Source organism: Marmota marmota, unplaced genomic scaffold, assembly GCF_001458135.2.
Source record: "Marmota marmota marmota unplaced genomic scaffold, marMar, whole genome shotgun sequence".
Classification (NCBI taxonomy): Eukaryota; Metazoa; Chordata; class Mammalia; order Rodentia; family Sciuridae; genus Marmota; species Marmota marmota.
Window position 1 is genome coordinate 2,876,036 of NW_026000082.1, and position 26,117 is coordinate 2,902,152.

At 35.8% G+C, this 26,117-nt stretch overlaps 1 protein-coding gene across 9 annotated transcripts in view; it reads right to left on the reverse strand.

Moving 5' to 3' along the window:
- Positions 1 to 24,504, reverse strand: part of Ube2u (ubiquitin conjugating enzyme E2 U) — a 51,428-nt gene extending 26,924 nt beyond the window's left edge. The window contains exons 1-7 of one of the 9 annotated variants that reach the window (XR_007351965.1): positions 23,970 to 24,503; positions 22,233 to 22,314; positions 21,058 to 21,150; positions 18,845 to 18,942; positions 15,150 to 15,270; positions 8,462 to 8,510; positions 386 to 479 (exon numbers count right to left, since the gene is read on the reverse strand). Coding sequence is in view for 7 of the 9 variants with exons in the window: in XM_048815239.1 (XP_048671196.1) it covers positions 391 to 479; positions 8,462 to 8,510; positions 15,150 to 15,270; positions 18,845 to 18,942; positions 21,058 to 21,150; positions 22,233 to 22,314; positions 23,970 to 24,035 (598 nt within the window). In the remaining 2 variants the exon portion in view is untranslated. Of the gene's footprint in view, positions 1 to 385; positions 480 to 8,461; positions 8,511 to 15,149; positions 15,271 to 18,844; positions 18,943 to 21,057; positions 21,151 to 22,232; positions 22,315 to 23,969 lie in introns of those variants that run through there. The other 8 variants (XR_007351964.1, XM_048815239.1, XM_048815237.1 and 5 more) reach the window with 8 other exon arrangements.
- Positions 24,505 to 26,117: the final 1,613 nt, after the last annotated feature.

Sequence of the window (26,117 nt, forward strand, 5' to 3'; positions counted from 1 at the left end):
ACGTTTTTCTCTCTGAATTTCTACTTAATTCTTCCTCTGGCTTAGAGGATAATTGTGTTTAGAATTTTAAAGTCTCCTCCTGCTGCAAAGCTTTCTTTCTGGGGTGAAGGGAGTTAGATAAACCTCATAAAATTAAGAACTTCGTCTTCTATTCTTCCAATTGCCTATCTTTCCTTCTTGGCTTTTAATCAGACTTTAGTTCAGGGCTCCACACAAAAGAGGAACTAAATTAATAGTTGTTGAATGAATAGTATATAGATCTAGCAGACAAGTTTACTGCTCTTACATAGCAGATATGTTGCAATTAGCCTTTGAAATCAAGACAAGCTGAGAATAATGAACAAATGAATGTACACCAAAAGGATAGAGGATAAGGCAAGATCACCTTACGTGGAGCTCTGTAGGATTCTGTCGCTTTGGATGTGGCTATTCTAGACCATGTCTTGTAGTAATCATTAAATGAGATGGATTTAATTGATCTGAAAATATAAATAAAAATCAGACAATGAGTAGTTTGTAAATTTGCTTTTCAAAATTTATCAGAGTGGGGGCTGGGGTTGTGGCTCAGAGGAATAGTGCTCGCCTAGCATGCGTGAGGCTCTGGGTTCGATTCTCAGCACCACATAAAAATAAAATAAAGGTATTGTGTCCACCTACAACTAAAAAATAAATATTTTTTAAAACTTTTTATCAGAGTGGATCATTCAGATAATATCTTGTCATAAGACATTGGACTGATATGCAAATTCTAACAAGCAATTCTCTTTTTTAAAAAAATATTTTTTTGATTGTTGTTGGACACATGCCTTTATTTTATTTATTTTTATGTGGTGCTGAGGATCGAACCCAGTGCCTCGCACATGCTAGGCAAGCACTCTACCACTGAGCCACAACCCTAGTCCCTCTAACAAGCAATTCTAATATGTAAATCTAACAGATGAATTTCACCCTCAGATGAATACAAATAACAGAAAAGAAAATTGTCCAAATCATTTTTCATTAATGAACGTAAGTGTGCACCCATCTGAATAAAAAGAAAAATATAAGTTTATGACCTCTATCTTACATCTAACAATAAAAGAGAACTTTAAGCAAAGTATTATTCCTGTACATTTTCTCACTCTGCAGTAAACAAATTTCTTGCATTTTATGTCAAATTTCAGTAAAATCACCTTTATTTCCTCCTTCTTAATGAAGAGAGAATAAAAAACAATAGGATTTTAGTTTTATTTTTACAGTCTGGTAATTTTCAAAAAAAGGAAAAAACCTAACTCTTTTTTAATCCTTCTGCCTGTACTTTTCCTTCCTTTTGTCAATATTACTATGTGCTAATAGGTGGGCAAAGATCATAATATAGTATTAAATGGGCACTGCAAAACAGTCTCTTTTTTTTTTATTGTTGGTTGTTCAAAACATTACATAGTTCTTGATATATCATCTTTCACACTTTTCTTCAAGTGGGTTATGAACTCCCATTTTTAGCCCATATACAGATTGCAGAATCACATCAATTACACATCCATTGATTTACATATTGCCATACTAGTGACTGTCGTGTTCTGCTACCTTTCCTATCCTCTACTATCCCCCCTCCCCTCCCCTCCCCTCCCCTCTTCTCTCTCTACCCCCTCTACTGACCTTCATTTCTCCNTGAAACTTGGAAAAGATAAATTAATCATTACTATTATTACTTCCAGAGCTGCATGCTGTGATTTACCCCACTAAATGATATACTAAACTAACATTAATTTGCCAATGAAATGTTTCAGCATTTAGCAACAGAGGTAACAAAATGAAAGGCTGCATTATATCTCCTGCGTGGAAAAGCTTGTGATCAATTTTCTGTCACAGATCATTTAGCAGACAACAATGACCCAAGAGGAAGGAAACTGTCAACACACTGTCTCGTGAAAAAAAAATACACCATCTTCAGGCACAATCGTCTCCGTTGTTTTTAGTCTGTTTGAAGACGACCCATGACCTTCTCCCTTCCCCAGGGTGTACTGTTCAATTTCAACTGTTAGCCTTCAGAGGCTTTTTTTCCCTTTTCTTCTAGAATAATTAAAAATATTTCGCTAAAAGGTATAACAGTAGTTAGTTTGAACATAGAAAACAGAATATCTTAAACATTTGGAAATATTTGCATTTTCTTTTTTTTTTTTTTCTGCCCCTGTTCCCCCTGCATTTTCAATTTTAGTGGAAATAGCCCCTTAAAATAGGGGAACAGTAACTGTATTTTCCTATTATTCAGATAAACTACTAAGCTTACAAGGATATACACAGCACAAAATACTCATGTGTTTATAGTTTCAACCAATAACAGGAATTTATTGAATATTATCATTGACAGTATAACTGCAAAAAAGTAGAAGCCATAATTTTGAATTGACCATTAAAGCCTCCTATCTTGCTGGGAAAATAAGATGGAGTAGTGAACAGACGTTTTCTATATTAGCACAATAAAGTGTTAGAAGGTTTGACCCAGATATTTGGAGAAGACAATGCATGAACTCTTGAGCAGTGGAAATAACAAAGAAGTTAGAGGAGGGAGGTTTTGTTGTGACTCCATCAGGGCAAAAGTCATTTGGAGTATGGATCTAGAAAACAGTAAGAAGGAGGCATCTTCGGCCAGGGAAACAAGGTGTACAGAGGATGTTGGGGCGGGGGAGGGGGAGATGAGAGAGAGAAGACAACTGACTATTGTGCAGCATTCAAATTTGAAGTAGTTGGAGTTTCATAAAAATAAGTGAAATGGGGCAGTGCAGGATCCTCAAATTTTATGCAGAGAATGGTTTAGAGCAGATTCAGGTTTTGGGGTTTTTTGTTTGTTTGTTTAGTACTGGGGGCTAAGCCCATAGGCACTGACTCAGTTGCCCAGGATGGCCTTGAACTTGCAATTCTCCTTCCTTAGCCTCCTGAATCACTGGGATTTCAGGAGTCCATACCACTGCACCCAACCTAATTCAGTCATCTTGATTCATAGGTAACAGAGAGCCACCACCAGTAGTTCTCGAATAGGCAAGTAAATGATGAAATCAATTTCAGAGCAACGTTTTCCTCTGGGGGTAGTACACCAAGTGGATTAATATAAGGTAGACTAAATGCAGGGCAGAATAGGAAACAGAAAAACACATTCATTTAGAAAACAAATTCACTAATTTAGGCATGAGATAACTGAGAGCTAATAGAATGGGAGTAAAGGCTAGGAGGAGGAGGAGATGAATCTTAAGATAATAATGCAGAGGAATCTACTCACTGGTTACCTAACAGCATGAAAGGTAAAGGAATGTTAGGGTCAAATACGCTAAAGCCCAGAAAACTAGTTTTACACCAAGAGAAACTGAAGTAAAATATGAGTTTAATTTTAGACATGGGCTTTAGGTGACGAGAGCATAGACGGATAAGTCAAAATGACCGTTAGGACTGTGAATGAGAAATTGGAAATGGAAAACAGGGATTTGGGTCAAATCAGCATAAAGGTTGATGGATGAAGCCATTAGGGGAAACAACCTCCGAAAGACTTAAGTAAGTGTTCAGAAAAGAAAGAACAGAAACCAGCTCATAGTTAAAAGGAGCCGGTGAAGGAACCAGAAAGGTTCATTAAGAGAGGAAGAAAACAATGGCAGTGCTATTTCGTGCAAGCAATTGCCCCAGCTACAACCACAGCCTAATGGCTGAACCTCTGGTTGGAACTTTCCTCTCTCTCATGCCCCCAGTCTTTGGTATCATGGTTGAGAGCAGGGTCTGTGGTCAGCTGAGCTGTGTTAATACCCTCTGGCACCACTACTTATTAGTAGTGCGAATCTAAGCAAGTTACCTAGTCTCTCCAAACCTGTTTCCTCATCTATAAAAGTAAGAGATAGAACTTTCTCAAGTGGGTGTTGCCAACATTCAATGAAATCATGCATGAGCAGGGCCAAGTTTAACAGCTCTTCAGTACTTGGTGCCGGCTGGTCTCAATTGCCTTTGATAAGGGCACCGTCATTTCTCTCCTGCTAACTCTAGACAGCTTCCTCAACATCTCTCCCTATTCCAGGTTGTTAGGCCTCACTGCAAAACCACATTTGTTTATCTAATTCTATAGGATAAAGTCTGAATACTTACAGGTTGGAATCTGAGCATTTCCAGTCTTTTCTTTTACTAGTCTTATCCCTATGTCCAGAGGCTCCATCACATGGAATTTCCTGCAGATCCTGAGGATACCTAATACCACACTTCTATTTTTGTGCAAGCTTTTCTATTTAGACACTCTTTTCCTCTATCTGCTTGTTAAATTCTTATTCAACAAGGTTTGAGTCCAATTAACAGATTCTGTAAGTGAAGGTTGATCTTATAGTGGACCCTGGTTGCCTCCTCAATAGCTAATTCATTCTTCCCACTTTATGTAGAATCCATGCATTCTGGTGAGACTGGCCCATTCCACATGAGAGCGCAAGGAGTTCAGGTACTGTCTGATCATAATGCCTATTTCAGGGATAGTAACTTGACTTAAAAAGATTGAATTAGAGCAAGGTTTATTGTAGCTTTCTAGAACAATATATCTTGATATTGGGGATGTGTCAATCCTTTTTGTTCTTTAAGATTGCCTTGCTACTCTAAATCCTTTGCATTTCAAGATGTATTTTGGAGTCAGCTTATAAATTTCCAGAAAAAAAACCCTGCTGATTTTTTTATTATGTTGAATTGAATCTATAAATTAATTTTGAAGAACTGACATAATAATAATATTTAGTCTTTCCCAAGAAACAAATGGTGACTATTTCATTCTATTCCTTTAGGTCTTTTACTATTTCTCTCAGAAATAGTTTATGATTTTCAGTATAGGTATCTTGTGCATCTTTTGTTATGTTTTGATACTGTTATAAATTACATTTAAAATCTTTCATTTTCTATTTGTCCATTGTGAACATGTAGAAATACAGTTAATTTTTTTCTCTTGCAAAAATTAAACTTGGAGCCTTGTGAATGGTAGGCAAGTGCACTAACACTGAGCTACATCCCAAGTCCCTGATTTTTAAATATTCATCCTGGATCCAGAGACCTTGCTAAACTTCTTAATTTCCAAGTTTTGTATATTCATTTGGATTTTACGATATATATAATCATATTACCCATGAAAAAAATTATTTGCAGCAGTCCCCCTTTTCCATAGTTTTATTCTCTGCAGTTTTAGTTACCCATAGTCAACTGTGGGGTAAAAATATTAAATGGAAAATTTCAGAAATAAAAAATTCCAAAGTTTTGAATTGCACAGATTTTGAGTAGCATGATAAAATCTTGTGCCATTTAGCTTCATCCACCTTGGAGATGAATTGTCTCTTTGTCCAGTGTATCCATGCTATATATACTACCTGCCCATTAGTCATTTAATAGCCATTTTGGTTGTCAGATTGACTGTCACAGTATAGTAGTACTTGTGTTCAAGTAACCTTTACATAATAACTTAATGCTATGTCACAATGCCTATAGCATTGCCCTCACTTCATCTTAACATATAGGCATTGTATCATCTCATAAGAAGCAGCATAGGTATAGTAAAATAAGAAATTTTGAAAGATAGAGCACACACATAATTTTTATTGTAGTATATTATCATAATGGTTCTATTTTCTTACTAGTTACTATTGCTAATCTCCTAGTGTGCTTAATTTATAAATTAAACTTTATCATACAGATATATAGGAAAAACAGAAAAAAATATAGTTTGGTATTATCTGCAGTTTCAGCATCCCTGGGGCTATTAGAATGAATCTCTGGGATGAAGAGGGATTATTGTTTTTAGCATCTGTCTGTCTCATTTTCTTCTTGGTTATCTAGCAACCAATCCTCCTCTCACTTTCCCTCTTTGGCTTTGTATGTCAGCTCCTCACACTAACACCTTGATTGCCCCTGGCATTCATGATTCATTTTTACTTTTTATTTGAGACATCAACAAGCCTTCCTGTGGGCCAGGTATTGGAAATGTGCTTGCTCATTATCCATGCTTTTGCATGTGCTACTCCCTCTGCCTAGCAAGCCCTGCTTCTGTGGTCTACAGATGATTTCCTAGTCCACCTTTAGAAATCACCTCTGGCATCACCTCCTTCTGCAAGCTGTCCTTTACATGCTCTTCTCCCAACCCCTGCTAAGACTTCGGAAGATATTTCTTCCTCTGCACTCTTCCAGTATCTTGATCTTACCTCTGTCATTGCACTTATCATATAGTGTTTATGCAACTGAACAATAAACAGGCATGGACCAAGAAAATGTTACATTGCAATATTTCAAAGAGATGGTTTGAGAGATAAAAAACTTGTTTTAAATAGTGAAGGTTTCTAGAGAAAGCTTAGAAAAAATGAAAGCCACAGGGAAAGAAGTTTCTGCTAATTAGTTTAAATGTGGTTCACTCTGACCTTAGCATTCCTCAAATTCCTCCCTAGCCATGATCCTGATATTTGCCTTGTGGCCTTCCAACTGCATCCTTTGGTGGAACATGCTTCATATATTTGTCCTGTGGGACACAAAATCAGCCTAGCTCCCTGTATTTTCTTCTCTTCAGAAGCCGTCTTTATCCTTGAGTATAAATCTCATGAAGTTAGTATCACATGTTACTTGGGGCATTTCCCCAATGCTGGGGCACAATGCCTTGGCATAGAATATATGCTCAGTAAATGCATTTTAAATATATGCATAAGTAGCTGTTCTCCCATGTATGAAAACCTGCTCTATGAACTGTGGATGGTATCCCATGGGGAAACATCCCAGATGACTAGCACAAGTTCAAGTCACCTTCAATTACTGAACATTAACTGATTTCCCCTGATTATATTCTACCCAGCTGACCAGACTTCACCTGAGTTTTATTATGTCTTTTGTAAACAGTGTTTTAATTGTCTGGCTATGCTTCTGGAATATGTTTCTATATTCAGATCAGTTCTTCCAGTTCATGAAGTAATGAGAAGTTCTAAGCCTATGGTGTTAGAACACTACAATGCTAACAGCAGCATCTCCAAATAATCTCTGAAGGACATCATTGTGAATACACTATTTTAAAACTAAAAACTAGATACAGATTAGCTCAATTTAAGAACAGATGTACTTCCAAGTTTGGTGGGACATGCCTGTAATCCCACAATTTGGGAGGCGAGACAAGAGGATTGCAAGTTCAAGATCAGCCTCAGCAACTTAGCAAGGCCCTATGGAACTTAGCAAGACCCTGTCTCAAAATAAAAAATAAAAAGGGCTGGGGATGTGGCTCAGTGGCAAATTGCCCTGGGTTAAATTTCCAGTACCAAAAAAAAAAAAAAAAAAGTACCACAGGCAAATGTTGGAATTCATGAATACATAACAAATTGCATCCTGATATACACCAGGAGTGTAGAATATCTGAAATCTAGATTATTGCTCTGAGTTTTGCCTAAGGTCTTCTCTAGAGAGTTCGGGATGGCACAAGACCTAATTCTGGTGTCATTTATCCTTGGTTTAGTTCAGAGAATCTACTGAAGCTTGATCACAGAAGGCTTTCAGGTCTGTTCCTACTGCTTTATTAGTTAATGTTGACACTGTATCTTTATGCACTGAAAATAACTATACTACATATAGAAAATGACTTTTTTATGTTCCGGGGGACTTCAGTGTTTTACAGATGATAAAATAGTGTTTGTGCACTGGACTATAGGTCTATTCTGTGTGGATAATTGAATGCTCTGGACCACATTGACATATTTAAGGGACAGCTATGCCTCTACTGAATTCCAACCTAGTGCACTGTTCACTCACTAGATTATACATTATCTTCCTGCAAGTTTCCAACACTGTTGCATAAACAGAAGGCCCTTAAGTTGCCTAATTTCCCTCTTATTTAGAGCCAGTGAAGGAGCTAAATCAAGCACTGTTTCAACACTAGCTAAGTGGCTGTTTTCTACTTCTGATCCGTTAACAAGGTAAAGTGGGTGGAAATTCACAGGAAAGCAAAAGCTGCAGAATTGTATCTGAGCTTCTGCCTATACCCGTTGAGGTGCTCACCATAAAATTGGTGTCACATTATCAGGTTATCTCCAAAAGGTACAATGGCCTCAACCCTATCACTATTTTCCTATAAACATAATCTTCTCCTAAATTTCTTAAAGTTTTATGGTTTACAATGATTTGTGCTCATTCTGTTGTCAACAAAACCTTTTCTTTTTCAAAATTAAAAATAGAATAATATTTTTATTACTTATAATAATAATTTAATATTTATAATATTCAGTTCATATAATTACATTTAATTTAAATTCAATAGAAAGAATTCAATAATTTCCACATTCTTCCTGAACATATTTTTTAAAAGCAAACACATAAGGTAAAAGCAACACCTAACTACTCCCTTTTCCAAGTTAAAAATAATTAAAATTTAGTGATTATAGAAAATATAAGCAGTTTAAATCAATTTTCCTTTTGGTAAATAAATGGACAGAGAAGTATACAATGAAAAGCTTACCTGACCAATTTATCTTGGTCTTGAGATAACTGCATGTCATCATCCTTCACTGTAAAGAAAAAGGTGAAAGGATTCTGGTTTATTTGGAGATTGAATATATGGCTTTATGTGCACTCTTTCCGAAGTCTCAATAAAGTGCTAATAAAGGAATAAAAAATAAGGCATAAAAAATCTCAAGAAGCTCAAAAGAAAAATAACAAGAAAAATCTTCAAGATGGAAAGAAGATGTCAAGTGGTAAATAACTATCTTTAAAATTTGATAACTATCTGTATGATGAGGGGATGCCAATAAAAAGCAAGTGAAATTGGACTTCAGAATTTAAGAAGTAACTCGGGAACTGAAGCTACCTGCTAACTCTGAAAGGAGGAGTGAAAGACAGAGCACAGCCTCTTCATCCTTTGGTACCAGATGACCCTGCTCCAGGCATGATAGGAAATTTCCAGTCTCTGGAGAAGACACCTCTAGAGCAAGGGAACTCAGGACTGGCAGATACTAAACACAGAGTGGGAGTATGGTAAGGGATAGAAAACCAGGGAAAATAAGATAATTCATACTGAACAGCAAGATCCTGACCCTTTTCCTGTCCATCTCTCAGAGTATAAGCACCTCTCTCTATTGCCACAGACTGGAAGATCTCTCTCAGGAAAAATAATCAAGCCTAAGTAAATGGTCAGATTCTTCCTGAATAACAGCTAGATGATGAAACAAAACCATCAACAAACCTAGTTTATATGCAGAACTTCCAATCTTTTAAATAGACCATTCATCCCCCCAAACAAAAGCCAAAGGTTTTCTCTGATAAGCGGATGTTGATCCATAGTGAGGCAGGGGAGTAGGGAAGAATGAAGGAACTTTGGTTTGTGTAGAGGGGAATGAGGGGAGGGATGGGATTGTGGGGATGGGAAGGACAGTAGAAAGAGACAGACATTGTTACATGTAATCATATACATGTATGATTACACTAGTGGAGTGACTCTGACCATGTACAGCCAGAGGAATAAGAAGTTGGTCTCCATTTGTGTACTATATGTCAAAATGCATTCGACAGTAAAATTAATTAATTTAAAAAATAAATAGACCATTCATTATATGTTCATCATATGAATGGACAAATTCTCACAAATTTGTTTCCTGAGTGCCCAACCTGACACGCTTTGTGGATAACTAAGTCTCAGTGTAACCTATATAAGCACAGACACCCCCTTGGCCAGTGGCTCATTTTCTATCAGGAAAGTGGGTCCGCCAGAGGCATGACTCCAGTGCTGAATAAAGGCTGTGCTGCTCTGTGAAGTTTGCACCTGGCTCTGTCATTTTGTGCTAACAATTTTAAGAACTAAAGAATCAGATCAATAGATCTAATGTCCCAATCATAGGAGCTATAAGAGGAGACAAAAGAGAAAATTGGGGGGGGGGGCAAGGAATTACAAGAGAACTTTCTGGAACTGAAAGATAATATTTTGATATTTCAATAGCTTATCAAATGCCCTGTACAGTGAATGGAAGGAGGGGGGAACAGCAAAAAATATAACTAAGTAACATTGTCAAGAAATTTTCAATCACTGGTAATAAAAGATTTTAAAAGCTTCCAGAAATCAAGAATTATGTGTGAAGAACTGGATAACTGAATAACATCATATTTCACAAAAGGAACCCTAGAAAGTAAAAGAGAATAGTGTTTCTACATTTTTGAAAGAAAGTTATTTCCAAACTAAAAGGCAGCCGAACCATGAGCATATAAGAGTAGAATAATCACAGAAAATAATGGAAAATTATATTTAGACCTTGTGTAGCAGGAAGTTCCTGAAGAGTGTCCTCCGAGAAAATGAAGGAACACACCAACCAAAGGAAAATGAGGCATCGAACAAGATCTCCAACCCAGAAGGCAGACAAAAGGAACATTCCAGCACACCTGCCGGAAAACTGCCAATTTGAAATTAAAAGAGGATGAGATATTCCAGGAAGGGAGTGGGGAAAGTGGAACAGATCCAACATTGATTGACTCCCTGGGAGTCTTTTCACATCTTGGTTAGAAAGTTTAGGGGAAGAATAGAGGGAAGATTTATAAAAAACAGAGAATGAAAAATCAAACCATGTGTAAAAGAAAAGAAAGAGCTTCATTCATGGCTTATTTGTGATGAATATTTAGTCATATTAATGTAACCAAACTATTTTAGGAGGAAGAGACAGAGGAAATGTGGGAGAGAATGGCAGCATAATAGACAAATCTTTCTATTTCATAAGACCACATCTATAAATAATATCTAACATTGAAAACTTCAGAAATATTAGCACAGAGTAAGCCTAGAAATGTAGTGGTCAGTGCTGGAACAATTGTGCTGAGCAGTCACTGCCTCTGGGGGGCAGCACTCAAGGATAAAATATGTGAGCTTCTGAGGTTCGCTTTCTTTCAGAAGAATCGATTCCTATTATATGTTCCCCAAAGCTATAAACATATACTTCTTTGATAGAAAATAGATATTGAACATTTTTAGCTATAGAGACTTTGCTAAAATGTTCCTGGTCTATCTGGTGCACTAAAATACAAACAGGGAAAAAGAAGTGTGTAGAAGTGTATAGTCACAGCAAATAGACCCATATGCTACCACCCTGTTAAAAACAGGTTTTCTGTATCTCATGATAGCTGTAAGTAACAGGACATTTGTAAAACTACTGTAATCATTGGTTCTGAACGACAGTGTTAAAACTCATGTTCTTTAGCGAGAGAGCAGTGCTACTGGACTGTTTCTTTTCTCTGGACATCCAGGTGGATAGGCATTCCTACATCTAACAACAAGAACAAAAAAATTATATGTACTCATTCTAAAAATCAAAACAAAAACAAAAAACAAAACAGAACTAAAACCTTATGAGACATTACTTGCCTCATTTGTAGAGGCAATTTTCTTTGCCCTGTTGTTAAGAAGATTTTAAGGGCTGGGGATGTGGCTCAAGCGGTAGCGCGCTCGCCTGGCATGCATGCATGCAGCCCAGGTTCGATCCTCAGCACCACATACAAAGATGTTGTGTCCGCCGATAATTAAAAAATAAATATTAAAAAAAATTCTCTCTCTCTCACACTCTCTCTTTTTTAAAAATAGTGAAATAATTTGGAATTTGAGCTGGAAAAGAATCAAATGCTCATCACAACGTTTTCCTAGCCATAAGCAGAACAGAATTTATTTGCATAAATATTAGGTTCTTAAAAGTTTAATGTAAATTAAAGCATTATATTCTCCATAATATTTCTATAATTCCCTTTATCCTAGTATTGACTCATCTGCTAGTTATTGCATTACAGGTTACTTAGACAAGTGTCTGAAACTTATTAAGAGAGATTTTCTTTATTTGTCAAAAGCTATAGGAATATACCTGGCTAAGAAAAAAGAATCTCAGGTTTAGCTACCATTATTCAGTTTACCCTCATATTTTCCTTCAACCAAAGATTTTAAAAATTCTTTAAACCTTATGTTTTTTAAAAAAAATTTTTGTAGTTGTAGATGGACAGCATACCTTATTTTATTTGTTTATTTTTATGTGGTGCTGAGGATTGAACCCAGTGCCTCACATGTGCAAGGCAAGTGCTCTGCCACTAAGCTATAGCCCCAGCCCTAAACCTTATGTTTTAAAATAGCAAAACAACCTTGGCAAACAGAAAACAAATAGCCATTTGACCATATAAGCACACACAAATCACAATTCACAAGAACAAAGTTTTAAAAATCCATAGAGGTCAAATAAAATTCTTTTGTAACAAATTGGGAAGAAACAATACTCAGAATCTAGAAGGCAAAGTTGCCATGCATTCTCTCCTTACAGACCTTCCCTCTCCAAGTTTTTGTAACCTGACTAAAGTATAAGTCTGAAGGTACTTGAAAGGCCTCCATGCTCAACTCTTAAAACCAAGTAAGAACTTCTTTGATGACACCCCTGAGAAACAATCATGTAACTACTAAATAAACACCAGTTATAAAAGAAAAGCATTAGTGATAGGAGATCTGTCTCTGACCTTGTCCACTATTTTAAGTTACTTGAATTGTTAAGAGAATTCTTCTTCATGTTCAGCCAGCTGGGAGCTGATGGACTTTACCATGAAGGATTGGCAACTACAATGGTATTTACTTCTAGGAAAGATCAGTTAGGTACCCAACTGGCTATATAACTTATTGTGCAAAGTGGTTACTGCAAGGGAAAAGGAGTACTAGAAATCATTGCTGAAGAAAATGTGTATGTTTAGCCAATGGAAGAAAGAAAATCAAAGTCAATGATAAAGCTGTTTTCAAATTTTTGAAGAGAAGTACAGAAAAAGAGATTTCTTCTCTGTTGCTCTGAAAACCGAAGTAGGACTACATTGAAGTTAGAATTCTGTCATATTTCCTATCCCTTCTATATTGTAGTCACTGAAGTCCAGAATTTACAGGTTTGGCCCAGCCCCATGTCAAAATATATCTGGAACACACTGGGGATTTTTTCCCCTCGTAATCTGATGTGATTCTGCAATCTGTGTATGGGGTGAAGGTGGGAGTTCATAACCCACTTGAATCAAAGTGTGGAATATGATATGTCAAGAAATTTGTAATGTTTTGAACAACCCACAATAAAAAATTTAAAAAAAAAAAAAAGAAAGTACTAAATAAATGATGAAGTAAAATCTGGATCTAAGTTCATGCCTTTTTTTTCTCACTCATTCTACAAAATTTTTATGCAATACCTCCTGTCAGACACTACACCAGGCTCCGAGGATAGAGTTCTACTCTATAATTAATGACTATCAAGATGACACAATCAATTAGCTGCATCTTGTTTCTTGTTTACACAATTAACTATCTGTTCCAGTTTTGTGTCATTTAAAACTGTGACAATAGTTCTTCCTATGCTTTCCCTAGATCTCTGTACTGGTATTTTAAATATGTAACATGAGAAAGGATTCTACTAATATTCTAGTAGACCATTTCCCCAGAGGTTACAAGTAATTAATTCTTATGGGATGCAGTTTCCAACAGAAACATACTACCATCTAATTTAGAGTGAACAAGTGCCTGCCACTTCCTCATTCCTGATGTGTAGCCACTATCTCTACTATATTAGGACACTCTTTCTCTATGAAGCTGTGGAAAATTTTCTCTTCCTGGCATCCCACACTACCATTCCTGGCCCAGCCAAGATGGCAGAAATAAGTAGACACTTAAATACTCTATTGTATTTCCATACATTTCACCAACATACATAAGTGAATTAAGTGAAAGCTTCCAAACTATTTGGTTTGTCACTCATTTCCTGGGCAGTGTGGTAATGTGAGCAGCTTTTCTGGAAGGCGTGCTGGCAAAGTTGGAGAACTGAAAGAAATAAAGGCTGATGTCTACCTGTGGAGGACAAAAGAAAGGACTGACCTCCATCAGGTATCTTCTCTTTTCTTTCTGTAGGGAAAACTCAAAATCTATTGTGCAAAATCATTTATTGCAGAAAATTCTTTAGAACCAGTTTTGAAAATAGTCACTCACCAGAAATACTGATATAACTTTGTTATATAGAATGTTTCTTTGTAATGCTAGTACTATCGGCCTCAGTGGAAGGTTATGTGGTATATATCATTTCTTTATTCATCCCACAGATATTTACTGAAAGCCAGTACTGTTCTCCAGAGGATACAGCAGCGAATGCTACAGAATACTGGTAGATTCAGAAATGTGGTCCAAGTGAAGCAGTACTGCTCTCTGTGTAGAGATCAAACTAAAAAATGTCAGGGAATGTTTGAAAAATTCTGAGAAAACCAAGACATATTTGGAGATACTGGGAAAGATGCCTGATCGATATTGTTTGATTTGCATCAGACCCAAAATTCCTGTAGAAGAGAAGGAGTTGAACTTGACCACAATTGTGCAGACCTAGCTAATGGACTAGGGGCAGGGATGGGAGTCCTAGAAGGGGACTGGAAAAGAGACAATAGAAGTAAGAGAGAAAAAACACCAGTAAAGGTCAAAGCCCAGTGGCTGGGGAGGTAATGATACCAGCTGCTATGCAAAGTAGTTTTATGCTACTTACTAGGAGGAGGGACAGAGATACAAAGGAAAGAACAGTTCTCACCTGTGGGAAAAGCCCTCCGGGTTCTGCTAACTGGAAAGAAAGCACAGGAGCAACAGAGCCAAAGTCAAGAGTCACAGGGAGGATCAGAAAAACACTGGACCTTAAAGCAGATTTTGGAGAGCTTCAGATGCCAATTCCACGAGCCTATTAGAAGGAATACCTGGGAGGGAACGCTCGAGAAGAAAATGCTGAGTGTTTTGTTAATCAAGAGGAAAGTACTCTCACTTGAATAACATCTAGGGTACTACAGGTAAAGTCTGGGAAATATCCATTACAGATATGAGTTAAAGATATCATATTATGATGGGTAGGCACCATCCATTCTTATGACCTTATCAGATGATTCTGGGAAGAATCTGCTTCCATAACATGTAAAGACACTGAACTTCCCATCTTTGCTGATTTTTAAAAAAGGATCACTGATTAGATAGACAAAAAATTATAATAGAAGAGAACTTAGTATCATTTCATTAGTGAAAATGGAGTAAATAGGCCCCTCTATAATATTCAAATATTCCCTTCTACAACAATTATTTGTTAGATCATTTATTTGCTATAAATGCTTATTGTATAAATGACAGTTGCCAAATAACAAGTCTTCCTTACGTTTTAATGGCTCCTGGAAGAGCTTTCGAATTATTTTTCTATACATATATTCATCTTTAATCAGCATTTGGGCCGCTTGCATGTTCACTGGGTTTTCCAGCACTGGGTAAGAAAGCATAACCTAAAAGAAAACACACAGTGTATGTGAGTTTTTAAAGTAAACGTTTTCACAAAAAGACAGACAAATACATACAACTCTCAACAAGCATATCTGTATAGACCTAGAGATCAATAAAAAGATAGCACAACAGAATCTGTACTCTGAAGAAACTCTTGATCTATCTTGGTTTAAACTAGGATCAGAGCGAGTTAAAATTTCTTTCCTATAACAATTTCTTTCTGTCATATAAATTTAAATTGGATTTATGCATAAATGGAAATAAACATTAAGGAATATTGAAACATCTCTGTACATGGGTTAACACATTTTAACACAAGATCACATTAGATACATGGATAAACTAGCACATTTGTGCTTGCTCACACGTCGATATCCCTCCAGGTCATGGTTAAGACCATATCTGTAGTAGTTTTCTATTGTTGCTGTAATAGTTACCACAAATTTAGCAGCTTTAAAACAGCACAAATTTATTATCTCACATTTCTGGCTGGGCTGGTTTCACTTTGGGTTTAACAAGATTGAAATCAAAGTGATTGCTGGGCCTCTTATCAGATGATTCTGGGAAGAATCTGCTTCCAAGCTCACTCAGAGGGTGAAATGAATTCAATTCAGTTCCTTTCTGGATTTTATTTATTTTCACCGGCTGTTACCTGGGAGCCACCCTCAGCTCCTAGAGACCTATCTCCAGTCTCTGCAGTGAACTCTGAGGATCTGAGAACACAATGGAATGACAAATTTTCTTTTGCTTGGAATCTCTCTTACATCCCCTTTGCCCACATCCCCTCTCCTTCCACTGCCTTTCTTTGACTCTTCTGCCTTCTTCTTCTATTGCTGAGGGCTCATGATTACCTTGGTCCATCTGCATAATCCAGGACAACCTTCCTATTATCATGCCAGCTGATTAGTAACCATAATTCCCTCTGCAAGTGCTTTCACAGTAGTACTTAGTCTAGTGTATGAATAACTGGAGGATGGCAGTCTCAGGGGGAACTCTTTAAAATTTTGCTTACTGCAGTATCTGTGCCCTTGACCAAATGAGATCAGTGGGAATTAGAAATGAATAGTTCTGCTAGACCATGATTTGTTTATCTGGCACCTCAAAATTATCTTACCTCAAACTGCAAGTATTTATTCAATAGTTCAGTATTTTGAACATTATGCGACATGCAAACTCTATAATAAAATATAATTAAAACTACTACAAATTATGCATTACTAATACAATACCTATTTGTAGACACAGAACGAAGTCAATCATGGTGGCTTAAAAGTTATGGAAATTATGGCAATCTTTTACTAATGAAAGCAATCATTTGACATCTGTTATTTCCAAAGCAACAAGCATTGTCTGCCGTTACTTGAGTTTTCCTGTTTGGAAAACACATTTAAGACATATTTCTAAGAATATTAAATCACCAAAATAAGGATTCAGTGTAGATCATAATATACCTTTCAAAGTGGGTGGGAAGCAGATGAAACTTCTCTTCAAAGAGCAAACTTTTGGTCTTTGGCTGGAAAGATAATCTTACTCAGAGAAGCACAGCTGGAAAAGTTTATTCAGTAGTCTGCTTATTAACCACTAGGCCCAAGACCTATTCACCCCATGTATACACAAGCTATTATGTGTATTTAATGATTTTTAAGAACTGGTATATAAGTGTATTTTAAAATGTATAAATCAAACATCCTGCTAAAATGGCAAAAAGAAATAAAGATTTAACCTTTAAATTAGTTATGTGGTAATCTCTTTAAAAAAGTTCCCAGGGGAGAAACACTAATAACAATAGAGCTGGGATTTTCCTTTATGATTATCAGTGATTTTGTTTTCTTTCCCTTTACATTATCAATCTTCTGTGATGTGACATACTTGTTTTATTAATATATTTTTTAAAAGATGAGTAACTGTATTATCTACTAGTTTTTCTCAATATATTTGGCAACACCCTGTGGTCACTTTGCTTGACTGTTTAATAGTAAAAATAATCATGATATTTACTATCACCTCTTGTGCTCTTGGAGTAGACACAGTTCCAATTACTTTCACATGTACTCATTAATTTAACCTCACAAGTCACATGATGTAGCTACTAATAACTGCCTTTCTTTCTTTCTTTTAATGTTTTCTTAGTTATAGATGGATGGCATGCCTTTATTTTATTTATTTATTTTTTTATGTGGTGCTGAGGATCGAACCCAGTGCCTCACACAATGCTAGTGCTCTGCCATTGAGCTATAGCCCCAGCCCAAATAACCACCTTTCTTGTAGCTAAAGAAATTGAGGTATGGAGAGACAAACTTATCCAACAGTGCAAGGATATCAAGTAGAAAAAACAGGATTTGAAGGCAAGCAATCTTAGAACCCCAATTTTCCTTTCATTACATTATTCTTCAATTCAAAATTTTCACCAGTTCATTCCAGTTTTCCATCACTCATTACATTTTGGGAACATTCATCTTTATTATTCTTATGACAGACTGTATTTCAGATGGAAGAGAAAGGAATATGTCTCAGTTTAAAGGGATCCAAAAGTTCAACCCCAGATACCTGAATAGCGCATTCACTCAGTTCCTTGAAATTTTTGCTCAAATGTCTCTTTCCCAGAATCAGCCTCATACAAGTAGAGGCTTAATACATATTTGTAGAATAAAATAATGATTGAATTGGACATGAAATCTTTTTAAAAGATTACACTTTACTCATTCAGTGAACTAAGATGCCTAGATAGGGAAATTAACTATTATTTTACTCATTTAAAAAAATAAGTAGGAGAAATGGGATTTGTATTATAATTCTGTTGAGAAAATTCAATTAAGTCAAACTCCTTTGTTCTCCAAGTATTTCAGATAATCAAAAGTTAATAGTTTATCTCCAGATATTATTAATGATAAGTAAGTCCCTAGATAGAATAGCTCTAAGCCTGATCCAAGTAGTCAAAACAAATGTCATGGAAATAATTTTAGCATCAGATGAGAGAGGAGGGCTTTTAAGGGTCAGGAATAACATAAGACAGAGGTATGCTTCTAGGGACCATGGGTCCAGGGCATAAAGGTGATGGCACTTGGGAAACAGGCTCCTATATGAGGAGAGGAGATAATTCCTGGTTTAATTATTTGCTGGGTTTGATATGAACATTTATAAGAGAAACTAGCCAGCACTGTCAGAACACAGGATAAAATAAAGCATTTTAAGTTATAGTCATGTGATTCACCTCTTCTGAAGAAGGCAAGGTTCATGAATGAGGAAAGATTTAAAAGGCCTGTTTTGTATTAGGAAATAAAGTTAAGAGCCAAAAGAAAACCTAAGACTATATTTCCACAATTGAAACCATTCAAACCATTATTTTCTTCTATTATAAAATGTGTATTCTCTGGTTGTAAAGGCCCTTAATTACAATTTCAAATTAAAATAAAAATCTTTATAACGTAAGTTCCACTTTGTGTCTAGATATAGAATGTTGATTTACACAAGCTTTCTCAAATCCTTTAAACATTTAAATATGCATTGTACATTTTGATCCTTGTGTTTTGAATAAATGGGGTATTAAAGAAAGCATTATAATAAATCTATTCTTACCTGTAGGGCAAGTAAGATACTGCTCAATGTATAGCCTGTATTCCACATCTTGGGGTTGTCCAAAAAATCTATACAGGGCTGACCAGTATATGGGTCTACTGTATTAAAATAATACATTGATGTTGATATATAATAATATTATCCTTTGAAACTTATAAATATCAAAATGCCTAGACCAGAAATGAAATCCACATGTTGGATGGGATGGAACTTCCCTCCAGTCTGTTATATTAGATTGGAAAGATACCAAACATTGGCTTATGTCCTCACACAGCTAATTAACTAATTCAGTGTTTAAAGAAAAAAAAAATAGAATAGAGCCAAATATGAAAAATGAAACTATAGAATAACTAGAAGAAAATTAAAATAATTACTAGATTTTGTTTCACAAAAAGCTCATTAAACTTAAAGAGAATGGCAAAAACCACAAATAACAAAATTAATAGATCTGATTACATAAAAAAGTTTAATCCTAGATGTAAAAAGAAAACAGCATGAACAAAATTAAAATTAGTGACAAATTAGGAATATTTGCAACATCTATGACATAATGATGATATTATAAATTATGTCATATAAGTCATCAAATTAGAAATATAATCACAAAAGTGAAAAAATTGTTTACTTCACAAGTATTCAAAGAAGTGTTTATTAGAATAATAGCAATCTAGCATGTATGAGACACTGGTTGAGTGCCAACAATGTAAAGAAAATAATAATAATAATTTAAAAAATAATAGCAAGATTCTTATCAATTAGGCAAAAAATTTCTCCAAAGTTTCTATGCTCAGAACTGAACGGTGCTAAACAGAACTTGATATACATTTCCTGGTGGGAATGCAGATTACATTGAAAGACAATTTGCATATATATATATTATATAAAATATAAAATAATTATATAAATTTAAAATAATTATATAAAACTATACATAGCTATCTTTCTGGACTGGAGGTCTAATATATAACCTTCCTCTTTTCTTAAGTTCACATAAAAGTATGAAACAGAACAAGGTGTTAAAAGAAGGAAGTTTACATCAGCTTTGCTATATGTGAGACTGAAATGGAAGATACATTTGATCAATGGCTTTAATTGGCTCCACAAAAGTCTCTCTGATTTGAACTTACCCACCAAACTAACAGCCTGCTTAAGTTTCCTGCTTGGAGGAACAGACTGTACCCATTCCAAGGTCAGGATAGTTGGAAAGAAAGAGTGTTGAGAAAGTGCTAGGCCACAGGTGATCAATTCCTTCCCTCACCTCCGTAGTCAGGTAAGTGACTTCTCTTGGGGAGAGTAGGGGAGGAAAAAACAATCACAGGCTTTCCCATATTTTTCCCTCCTAGAGACAGAAATTGCCTCTACTCCATGTGAGGAGTGAGGCCTAGGGGTAAGAATACATCCTATTGAATTTAACCCATTAATGTCCTAAATATTAAACCAAATATGGCACAATTTTACATTCTGAATTTCAAAAATAGATTTTAATTACAAAAATAATAATGTACTGGGGGGTAAAGTACATAAGAGAATATAAAGTAAAATACAAATGTTCCCCTGTCTACCAATTCCACTTTTCAGTTATTACCAGTTGGTCCATAAAAGCTACATACACATATACATATGCACACGTGTGTGTATTTATTAAATGTAATTATATTTTACATTTTGTTGTTCAAAATGGTTTTTTATGTAACAGTGAACTGTTAATATATTTCCAGACATAAATATTTATCAAAAAATATTTGAGCACCTATGTACCAAACAAGGAAGATTCTAGGGATATAACAATGAACAAGATTCTAGCTTTCATAGATCTTCCTTGATTTGTTTAAAGGTAAAAGATATCACAAGGGATTTTTCACTTAAGAATTCCTGTAATAAGGAGCATTTAGGTTACAGTAGGTCCTCTGCATGTATAGGTTTGGCATCCTTGGATTCAAAACTATATATAATACCTCAACTATGTAGAAAAAATATATATACATAAAAAAGAAAATAAATTTGTCAACATATTAAAAGTAATATCTCTTTGCATTAGGATTCGAGGTGATCATAATTTTTTTCTTCAATTTCACAGTTTCCCCAACAAACACATAATCATATTCAAGTTGTTAAAAAGAAACATAATTACATTAAACATTAATAAAGAATAAGTATTATAGATACAGAGCCCCTGATAATTAAAAAAAAAAAAATCTCAGTTTAGTCCTTACCATTTGGATGAAAAGGAATTGTTGTAAATTTCACAACTGGAGGGGCAAGGTTGTACTCCGATGTAAATTCTATTGTCAGTTGTAAAACAAATCCTATGATGTAGAAATAAACGATTTTATTGAAGTGCCACTTTGTGCGGGTGAACTCCAATCTGATTAACATTGGAGTCTCTCCTGATGGTTTGCTTAAGTCAATTGCTTCACGGTGCATAGACCCCCTTGGGTATTATAACATTTTTCACAACCTAATTGTGCTACTTTGCAGCCTCTTTCCCATCAGTCCTTTGTATCCACCACCTCTGTTCCCCTAAAGCTAAAGTCACCAGAACCTGCTGCACCCTTTCTTGCTTTCAATTGCAGCTTTGCTGTGCTGATTGCCTGAATTTCTTTCCCTCTTCTGAACCTGACAAACTCTTAAACATTCTTCAGGATTCAACTCAAATGTCACTTCTTTGGAAAGACATTCCTGATTCTCCCAGGCATAATTCACCAATCACTCCCTCTTAGGCATTCTGTTCAAAATTCTTAGTAGCACAAATTATATTTTACTGTAATTATCAGCTTATCTCCCCTGCCTCACTCAAGGAATCTGTCTTGCTAACTCATGATTGAAAGAACACATGGTCATTAAAGTTTACAGTGATCCAGTCAGTCTTCTTAAGAATTTGTTATGGAAATTTAGGGGAAAATCATAGTGGGTAAAATGAGAAGAAACTGGGATTTTGAAAGTCAATAGGAATTTTAATAGATATTCTCTGATCTTCTGAAAGAACATTAGAAGATATTCTTAATCAATATGCTTTATTGTGTTTGCTTTTTAAAAATGTGATAACATTGGGACTGAGGTTGTGGCTCAGTGTTGGAATACTTGCGTAGCATGGAGGAGGCCCTGGGTTCAATGTTCAGCATAAAAATAAAAAGATCTGGCATAAAGGAAAAAAAAATCTAGAATTTCAATCTATGTTTAAAAATAGCAAAAACATTTCTATATTGCAAATAATGTGAATATTTTAGAATTCTAGTGAATTGGTATAATTCAAACATATAAAGAATTTCAGAAAATTATAATACAATATAACTATATATATACATATATATGTATATATATATAAACACAAAGGATACAGACTACTCATGATATAAAAAATTTTAAAGCAGATTTTGAAAACACAAACCATGCAAACTTGAATTCTGTAGACCTTCAATTTCAGCTTGCCATTTCAGCATATCATCAGTTATAGGAAAAGCAGTAATACCCTTTAAAAAAACAATATAGAAGCAGACAAAAGATTATTAATTGCAGTTTTGAAAATCAGATGTCAGATTATACTGAATTCCAAAAACTCTAAAAGTTTTTATTTATTTATTCATTGGTTGACAAGTTTATTTATTGGTTGATCTGGGGATGTTTTATATGACTTATTGCATTGAAATTAAGGTAGATTCTAGGGAACTCATGCAATAGTAAAATTAAAAATCACAAGGGAAACTAGAATATCAAGATTGGTGTTCGTGTCTTATACAGTGTCTGTGTCAATAGCCAATTTAAGATTCAAATTAGAAAAGTATGAAATAGTTAGAAAGCCCATGTTTCTTCAAAGCTTTTTAAAGATATATGAATGCTATATGGAAGGCATAAAGTAGGAATGTTTTCTTTAAGAAAAAATCCAATATTACAATTGTATTAAAAAGAATTTTTCCTCTACTTGAAGTATTGTTCCAATGAAGAGCCCAGAATGTGTTTAATAGAAAACCTACCAATCAATTATGTTGAGGCGTACACTTAAATATTTCAATAAATATTTCTGAACAAACACGTTTGTTAGGTGCTTGCCTGGATGAACAGCATCTCTCTCTCTCTCTCTCTCTCTCTCTCTCTCTCTCTCTCTCTCTGATTTCTGCTTTGCACTTTTTTAACCTTTATTTTATTTTTTATGTGGTACTAAGTATGGAATCCACTGCCTCACTGTACCAGGCAAGCACTCCACCACTGAGCCACAATCCCAGCCCAGCCCTTCTCTCTTATCTATATTATCTGTGTTTATATATCCCTTCATTAAGTTCTCTTTGCTAGAGAACCAGAAAGTTCACAATGAGCAGAGACAATATGAAATCTAAGGTCTATGCCTCTGGGAAGTTTGTTGATAAACTGTTCCTAATATCTTCAGTGTGGACTTTTTACTTTTATAGCATGGTGAAAACAGACCACACTGAACTGGAAATAACAGTGCAACTGTTGGTAGCATTCTGTACCTTCCTTCTAAGAATGACTTTCTTTCTAGATTTTTTCTTAAGCACTCCTCTTTCCTCTTATCATCCACTTCACGTTCTTCATAAATTTGGCCAACACCCATTCCAACATTTCATTGGTGGCAAAGTAGGGCAAAGATATTGCATTCCTCTGAGATAAAATTATAAGAGAAATGTATTGGTGTGTTATGCTGGTAAAAATGCATTAGACAGTAAGTACTAGAACACAAGGGTAAGAGTAAGGAGTTTGGAATCAGATTGGGCCAAATCATTTTGGAATCTTTTAAAAACTTAGGTTCTGGTAGGTAAAATTAAATACTGATTATTTTATAGTATTGTAATTAATGAGCATAACCCTGAACCTACTAGTTACTTACCACTTGATAGATTCTAATACTCAGGGCTTAAATCCACAATAAATTACTCAGCACAATATGCTTAAAATTGTTAGCCATAATTGTTAAAAATTATTTTTTAAAAATAATTGATAGCCAATTATTTTTAAGAAATAGTATTATGAAATAGTTTTGGTAAATAACAATATCATAGTGGCAAATTAGGTTTAATTAAATTATGATTTATAGAATAAACACGGATTAAACTGCTTCTTAAAAATCATTAACCAGTGAAAAAACAAATCCCTCCACATCCCCAGTACTTACCACAAAATTGCTCTGGTTCAACTCTTTTAAGTCTCTTTCCAGCAAGATGTAAGCTCTGCTGTACATGATAACGCAGCAGAGGATCTGCCACTGTTCACAGGTAGACTGCGAGCTCCTCAGGTTTACTCTGAGCCACCTGTCTGAGGTTTTGGGTCATCCATCTACATTCAGTTAGGTCTCAGAGGTCACTTGCTTTCTAGAATCCCAGAACATTCCCAAGATAAACGGTTTCTTAGTTTGGGATACAACAATGACTTTTCTTTTCCTATTCTGACTCCTCTAAAGGAAGACTTCCAGAAGGGAAATTGGGGTCTCACTCATCTGCGGAGTGTTACTGCAGCGCCAACCCACCCTCCCAACACAAATATGGATGAGCAACTGGGGCCACCCGGGTTGTTGGCTCTTGAAGTGGCAATGAGGAGAGTGGGCATAAGACAGTCCCAGCAAGTTGTGGTTTAGGCTTCGCAGGTGTCACAAGGTGTCCGCTGAGCCGGAGGAAGCAAATCGGTTGCCCAGCAACAGGACTCAGGGAAAGTCTAACTGTGGTGGAAGGTTGGCCTCTTCTCATCCAATCAACGGCGGGGTGTAGCGGCTGGATATCTCCGCAGCCAATCAACGATCAGTTTCACTTTGAAAGGCCAATGAAATCCGTGGTCAAGGCGACACCCCCCGCTTTCAGTCCGCGGACAAGGACTCCACACGGCGGGTGTGGGGGGTCCGCGGTGAGATTCCAGGACCCAGCCTGTAAGTCACAGAAACCTTCATCCAAAGTGCATCTCCGAAATTAGCCTTCCTAATTCTTTATCAGGGACTAGCCGGTAATAAGTGACTAGTAGGTTACAGGTTTGGGTTTATTCATAACCTCTTGGCTGGTATGGCGAGATATCATTCTTAGCCCAATCTCATACATTATGATGTTATCGAGTCCTCCAGTTACCTGGGAGAGAGCTCCAGGGATAGGGAAGGGCGTAAAATTCCTCAGATTCCCATCACTTCTTGCACAGTTTCGCTCTCGCTGTTCCTTCTACTTGGCACCACATTCTTTCCATGTTTCTCGCCCCCGTTTCCTCTTCGCTCATCCTTCAGATTTCATGACTTTGTAAAGTCATCGCTAAAATGCAATGAGGCGCCTCTGGTTCTCACCACGAGACCCTATATTTGCCTCTTTGTTAGCATTATCACATTGTTTCACAATTGCCTTTCGTCTTCACCAAGCTGGGAACTCCTCATTCCCTGTGCCAAACTTAGAACCTGGCGTCTTTGTTCAGAGGGCTTTCTTCATTTACTTACTAATTTTATAGAAATGGGATATCGGTTTAATCAGTTCATTTCATAAATACTGATTAAGCACCTATTTTACAGACTGTGGAACAATTCAAAGGAAGTCACTCATTATTGCTCCAATGTACAATAAGCAAGTACAGTCAGACCTCTGTATCTGCAGGTTCTGGGTCCTTGTGGGATCAGCATTTTTGGATTCAACCAACTACACATAGAAAATAATTGGAAAAAATACTTATGTTGCATCTGTACTGAATATGTACAGACATTTTTCATTATTTCCTATACAATACACTGTAACAACTATTTACATACAATTTACATTGCATTAGATATTATAAGTAATCTAAAGACAATTTAAAGTGTACAGAAGAACATGTGGGTTATATGCAAATACTGCACTATTTTTTTTTTTTTTTTGGTAAAGGATGTGAGCAAACATGAATTTTTGTAGAGGGGGGAGTATCCAGAAAGAATCCACTGTAATACTGAGGTATGATTGTATCCAAACCCACAACAAATACACAAAAGAAAAATTATAATTTCAGATCATGATAAGTGCTATGTAGAGAATAAAACAGTAATGTGAGAGGAAGTGGGGTAGAGAGTTAAAGGTTAGAAATGGTGATCAGGGAAGGCCCTCTATAAGAAGTGGAACTTTGACCTCATACACAAAAGATGAGAAGGAGCCTGTTATATGAAATACTAAGGGCAGAGAGTTCTGGGAGAAACTGAGGAAAATAAAATAATTCTGAGTCAGGAACAAATTTATCTTGAAAAGTGAACGAAGGGAGGGCTGTGGGAAAGAAGTGACAGGTGGGAGAGTGCATGGCAAGAAGTTTGGGTTTTATGTTAATGGCAATGGAA